The sequence below is a fragment of the Dendroctonus ponderosae genome, unplaced genomic scaffold, assembly GCF_020466585.1.
Source record: "Dendroctonus ponderosae isolate FM_Combo_2020 unplaced genomic scaffold, Dpon_F_20191213v2 Dpon_F_20191213_10, whole genome shotgun sequence".
NCBI classification, from domain to species: Eukaryota; Metazoa; Arthropoda; class Insecta; order Coleoptera; family Curculionidae; genus Dendroctonus; species Dendroctonus ponderosae.
Window position 1 is genome coordinate 6,630,693 of NW_026017111.1, and position 6,472 is coordinate 6,637,164.

At 35.9% G+C, this 6,472-nt stretch overlaps 1 protein-coding gene across 5 annotated transcripts in view; it reads right to left on the minus strand.

Moving 5' to 3' along the window:
• The window catches only part of LOC109533154 (adenylate cyclase type 2), an 84,063-nt gene that overhangs the window by 42,014 nt on the left and 35,577 nt on the right, over window positions 1-6,472 (minus strand). For all 5 annotated transcript variants that reach the window (XM_048661935.1, XM_048661934.1, XM_019898407.2 and 2 more), the window contains exon 6: window positions 1,708-1,917. In XM_048661935.1, the coding sequence (XP_048517892.1) occupies window positions 1,708-1,917 (210 nt within the window). The remainder of the gene's footprint in view (window positions 1-1,707; window positions 1,918-6,472) is intronic.

Genomic DNA, 6,472 nt, shown 5'->3' on the forward strand with positions numbered 1-6,472 from the left:
CTGACTAATCACCTGTTAGGCCTAATTAATCTTAGAATGTTTTAAAGTGTTGCAATTGTGATGTATTTTAGTGTGTGATATGATGAAGCTGTTGATGAACTGTGATTGTTTTTTAAATTAATGGAATTAATTTTTTTTTACTATTTGTTATTTTAGAGAAACTGATGATGGTGGAAAACACCAAAACGTATTTTAATTGATAAATAGACAATAAATGACTGAAGCACAGGAATTGATTTTTATTTGAAAGTGATTATCACCAGAATTCAGATGTGGGGTTTCTGAAACAGCCGAAGCCGATTACTTGGCTTATAGAAGAGTCATGCGTGAGTAAGTCAGAAATGTGAGTCAAAAGTGCATGTCTTTATCTAACAAATGAGAGCTCATGAACTGGAGCAGATGGACTTTTGAAGTTTTCCAGAATTAGAAACGGAGTTATGGTTTATAAGTGCTGACAATTTCAGAGGATTCTGGTGACCCGTTTATTTTATAGCAACTGCGTAAATTTCAATAAGTCATAAATTGGACTCAAGAGTGCACTGATATTTTACGCATTATAACCAGTACATCTCGGGCTACAGAATTGATGATGGTGTAAAACACCGAAACGTATTTTAATTGATAAATAGACAATAAATGACTGAAGCCCAGAAATTGATTTTGATTTGGAATTGAAACACAGTCAAGAAAGTATGTACAGTCAATCACTTTTCCAACTCCTCTGCTGATAGTCCGATTGCGGACGTTCTGTTGGAGTTTTCACAAACAGTTCAATTTCCTTTCCGTGAATATGGTGGTCAATTTTTTTTTCTATTCCTAACTCCATTTTTCCAGCATTTATTGATGATCCGATATCCACGCTGATCTTCCAGCCATCTTCTGAGTCAACAGATTTTATGCATATTTGATCTTCTACCCAAATAATTGTTGATGGAACTTCTTTGCAGCAATTTTGCGCCGTTAAGGGAGCATAATTGAGCATTTATACCAAAAACTAACCCCGCTAAAATTCAAAGCCAATCTACATGCCTTACAAGCGTTCGTGACTGTGCAGCTGAAAAAGTTGTGTAGCATTTTACGGCTGTCGTAAAACAGCAGAAAGTAAAATACACTCAAGCAAAGCAAAAAAGCATTTTATTACGCTGGAAAAGCATGGATTTTTTGCTGTTCAAGCTTGATTAGGCGAATGCAGAGTAAACATTCGCAAGTTTATCTGGACAGGGTGAATTAATTTGAAGGCCCGGATGAATTTTGTATGATGCACAGCGACACTGATATTTATAAATGTATTCTCTGTTGTTAACGGTCGCCTGCCGGCTGGAAATGTATCGATTTCAGTAACTAACACACACACACACACATGGGGTAAAATAAACATTAAAGTGGGATTTAAAATTTTCGTATTTGCTTTGGTTGTTTGATTAAGGAGAACTCGAGCATTGATTTAGAAAATTACTCAGCAATTACACATGGTATTTAGAACGGCGCCCATCAGCAATGAAAACATTAGTAAAATTAGTCATTAGCTGCACTCAAATCCTCAGGGATGGACATGGAAACCTTCGAAAGCCCAAGCAAACCGACACCCAGCTATTACAAAGCGTTGCAACGAATAAAAGCCAGTTGTTAAGGGTTTACGAGCCAGTTAGCTCGAAGGATTTTATGGGTTATCGGGTAAATTTCAGTAATTGTGGATAGAGGCTGTACCTGAGCGATCTGGTCGAATCTCCCGAAGAGCTCGTTCAGAGTCTTCACCAAATCACTGGCTGACAGCTGCTCGCTCAAGGGGGTGAAGTTCACAATGTCCGCATACAGAATGCTCACATTGTTGTGCCTCTGGACGTACATTTCGTGGAAAGTTTGGGTTTTGTGCTCCGAACAGGCGTCCGCCATTTTCAGCATAATGCTTCGCTTTACCTGCAATTTGAACAACCAATGTAATACCGAGAAGCGAAATTTTCTTCAAAATTTGCGCTTTTCCAGCTGTTTCCGTCTGGAACTCCGACACAATGAGGCAGAAGTTTGAAAATTTTTTATATATTGGAAAATATGGTTTCGAATTCCAGTCGCTTCCGTGAAACTTCCAAAATACTGCCCTTTACCAGAAAAATTACTGCAATTTTGGATTGTGGAGAATGTGCGCTCTGTTTTTTCAACTCCAACCATTCAGTGCTTTAACTGCTCTTATTTTCAATATGGGAATTCATGAAAAAAATTTGGAAGTTTAATTTATTTAATAACGGACATCTAAACTAACCCAAACGGCACATTTGAGGCCCATTTTTTCCTAAATGTTCTGAAGCACCTGAAATTTTGGACGTTTATTCAAAAAAGCTTCTCCTTTAAGTGAGCGAAAATAAAAAATTCGATCGCCTGCAGTGTACGAGCATTGACTTTTAAAAAAAAACTATCTATAATGTTTCTGAACAGTTGAAGTATTTATATGGTCTGTAAAATAAAATTGTAACAGAACTTTTTTTCGGTAGAGGCCCAGAAAGTTCAAGAAACCATCTTCTTCGGTTGAGAATCTGTATATTTTTAAGTACTGGCATACACTTTTTTGAGTAACGTTTCTGAACCACTGAAAATTTGAAAAAATTCTAGAAAACCTGCAATTCTTTTCAATCACCTTAAATTCTAGATATTTATCCACAAGSGCAAGGCCGCAAAGTTCAACAGTCCAACGCAGTCAGTTTTTTTTTAATACCGACTTGCATTGTTGGGCCATATTTATAACTGAGTTATATGGAGCTTAAAAAATCAACTAGTCTTCAAAAATAAATGAAATTTTGCACACTTATCGATAAATATTTCCTTTAAGTGGGTCCAAAAGTTTACGGTTCCATCACCTTTGGCTTGCAAGCTGTCTTTTTTCAAGTACAGGCATGCCATTTTGGGCTGGATTTCTAACTGAAAGTTGCAAATTTCAATAAAAAATAAAAAACATCAACCAGTCCTCCTAGTCGTAAAAAATTCCGACAGTCTAGTGGCCACGGCCTTCCTCTTGAAGTTTCTTTCAGTTTTTTCAACAAACAGGATTTTCCACTTTAAAGAATTGCAGCAATTTAGGAATTTCCTGTAATTCTTGAGCATTTAATAAAATTTAAGAAAAAAGTCTTCATCATCAAGCTCATCAAACTGTAAGTTGTAAACAAAGGTAGGTAAACGCAATTTTTTTTTTATTTAAATGCGTCAGTTGCGAGCTATCTAAAAATGCAGAAAATTAATAATTTTTGTGATTTTTGAGAAATCAACAAATTGCTAAGAAGGAAACCATTTAAATTGTGCATGATCCCGTTCATAAAATCGCAAGTGGAAACTTCATCAGAAAAAAGGAACTTCTAAACCAGATAAAACTGCTAAAATTTAGGAAAGCCCTGTGACTTTTGCAAATTTCTATGAAAAATTGCACATTTTGGATACATTCTGAGTACATGATCACATTCTAAAGTCTCTAGTTTTCTTTTGCACGGAACGAGATAAAAAACCGACATTTTTGATTTCTATAGAACGGATGCGATTTCAAAAAGATCCTTCAAAAACTTCCTGTTATTTTTAGAAACTTATCAAACTTCTGCCAGTGCAGATCACTGTCTTCATGATGTTTCGTCTGTGAAAATCCAAAACATCAACCATTTATTGCCCTTATTTACAACTTAGGCAACGAAAGCAATTTCTCAAGAAAACTAGCAAAACTTACAGAAACATTCCAAATTATTGCAATTCTGGCGGATTAAGCCTTCGGACACGTTCAAGAAAACGCTCAGGGTTGCTCAGCATTTTTATTCACAACTTATTATATTGACTGTTTTATTGTTAGGGTATAGAAAGCGTGCAAAATCGAGTCCCTTTTATAAAAGGCCTAAACTTTAACCCTGCACTTGGCGGCATCTACAACTTGAGGTGTTAATAAAAGCAATTTTGACAGAATTTGTGTAAAAGTTGTTAAGTTATAGACGGAACGCGAGTTCTGAACCATCTTAATTTGGAAATTTCTTGTAATTTTTGATAAATTTAATAAACCTATAGAAAAAATCTTACCCCAATTGTGGATTATTGTCTTCATTCACCCCTAAGTTGCATACTAAATTATCTACTTTAGGGCTGAAATTTTGAAGTTGCCTAAAAAAGACGCGAGTGAAAAATGAACGGCAATTGCTGTAATTTAGTAATTTCATATGATTTCGGACAATTTATCAAATTTTGATAAATGACTGAAGATTTTTGATAAATTGATGAAAAGAAGAGCCAAAGGGCTGAAATTTTGAATTTTAATAGATTGGACGGGAGTTTCAAATGAAAAACTCTTCAATTGGTCATTATTGCGTAAAAAAAACCCAGATGCTGAAAAGTCTTGAAATCTCAGCAATTTAGGAGTTGTCGTTGATCCAGAGATTGTTAAGAATTTATTGAATTTCTGTAAAAATTAACATGCAATTGTACCTGATTGAAGCGTGATTTCCTTGTCCGTATTTAATTAATTTACTTTTAATTTAATTAATTTAATTTTGAGCCTTTGGACAATTAGTGAAGACGCCCTTGCCCATACGAGTGCAAAATATTCGAGATAATTCCAATTTTGCCAAAGTGCATATCTGTATTTAAGAAATCATCGTTCGTATACTAGAGCTTTAAGTTTTTGAATACTCATAGCCAAGTTCAAAAACTTGGCGAAACTTCGAAAAATTTCCTACCGAAAACTTTCAGTTAGAAATCCAGCCCAAAATGGCATGCCTGTACTTGAAAAAAGACAGCTTGCAAGCCAAAGGTGATGGAACCTTAAACTTTTGGACCCACTTAAAGGAAATATTTATCGATAAGTGTGCAAAATTTCATTTATTTTTGAAGACTAGTTGATTTTCTAAGCTACATATAACTCAGTTATAAATATGGCCCAACAATGCAAGTCGGTATTAAAAAAAAACTGACTGCGTTGGACTGTTGAACTTTGCGGCCTTGCCCTTGTGGATAAATATCTAGAATTTAAGGTGATTGAAAAGAATTGCAGGTTTTCTAGAATTTTTTCAAATTTTCAGTGGTTCAGAAACGTTACTCAAAAAAGTGTATGCCAGTACTTAAAAATATACAGATTCTCAACCGAAGAAGATGGTTTCTTGAACTTTCTGGGCCTCTACCGAAAAAAAGTTCTGTTACAATTTTATTTTACAGACCATATAAATACTTCAACTGTTCAGAAACATTATAGATAGTTTTTTTTTAAAAGTCAATGCTCGTACACTGCAGGCGATCGAATTTTTTATTTTCGCTCACTTAAAGGAGAAGCTTTTTTGAATAAACGTCCAAAATTTCAGGTGCTTCAGAACATTTAGGAAAAAATGGGCCTCAAATGTGCCGTTTGGGTTAGTTTAGATGTCCGTTATTAAATAAATTAAACTTCCAAATTTTTTTCATGAATTCCCATATTGAAAATAAGAGCAGTTAAAGCACTGAATGGTTGGAGTTGAAAAAACAGAGCGCACATTCTCCACAATCCAAAATTGCAGTAATTTTTCTGGTAAAGGGCAGTATTTTGGAAGTTTCACGGAAGCGACTGGAATTCGAAACCATATTTTCCAATATATAAAAAATTTTCAAACTTCTGCCTCATTGTGTCGGAGTTCCAGACGGAAACAGCTGGAAAAGCGCAAATTTTGAAGAAAATTTCGCTTCTCGGTATTACATTGGTTGTTCAAATTGCAGGTAAAGCGAAGCATTATGCTGAAAATGGCGGACGCCTGTTCGGAGCACAAAACCCAAACTTTCCACGAAATGTACGTCCAGAGGCACAACAATGTGAGCATTCTGTATGCGGACATTGTGAACTTCACCCCCTTGAGCGAGCAGCTGTCAGCCAGTGATTTGGTGAAGACTCTGAACGAGCTCTTCGGGAGATTCGACCAGATCGCTCAGGTACAGCCTCTATCCACAATTACTGAAATTTACCCGATAACCCATAAAATCCTTCGAGCTAACTGGCTCGTAAACCCTTAACAACTGGCTTTTATTCGTTGCAACGCTTTGTAATAGCTGGGTGTCGGTTTGCTTGGGCTTTCGAAGGTTTCCATGTCCATCCCTGAGGATTTGAGTGCAGCTAATGACTAATTTTACTAATGTTTTCATTGCTGATGGGCGCCGTTCTAAATACCATGTGTAATTGCTGAGTAATTTTCTAAATCAATGCTCGAGTTCTCCTTAATCAAACAACCAAAGCAAATACGAAAATTTTAAATCCCACTTTAATGTTTATTTTACCCCATGTGTGTGTGTGTGTGTTAGTTACTGAAATCGATACATTTCCAGCCGGCAGGCGACCGTTAACAACAGAGAATACATTTATAAATATCAGTGTCGCTGTGCATCATACAAAATTCATCCGGGCCTTCAAATTAATTCACCCTGTCCAGATAAACTTGCGAATGTTTACTCTGCATTCGCCTAATCAAGCTTGAACAGCAAAAAATCCATGCTTTTC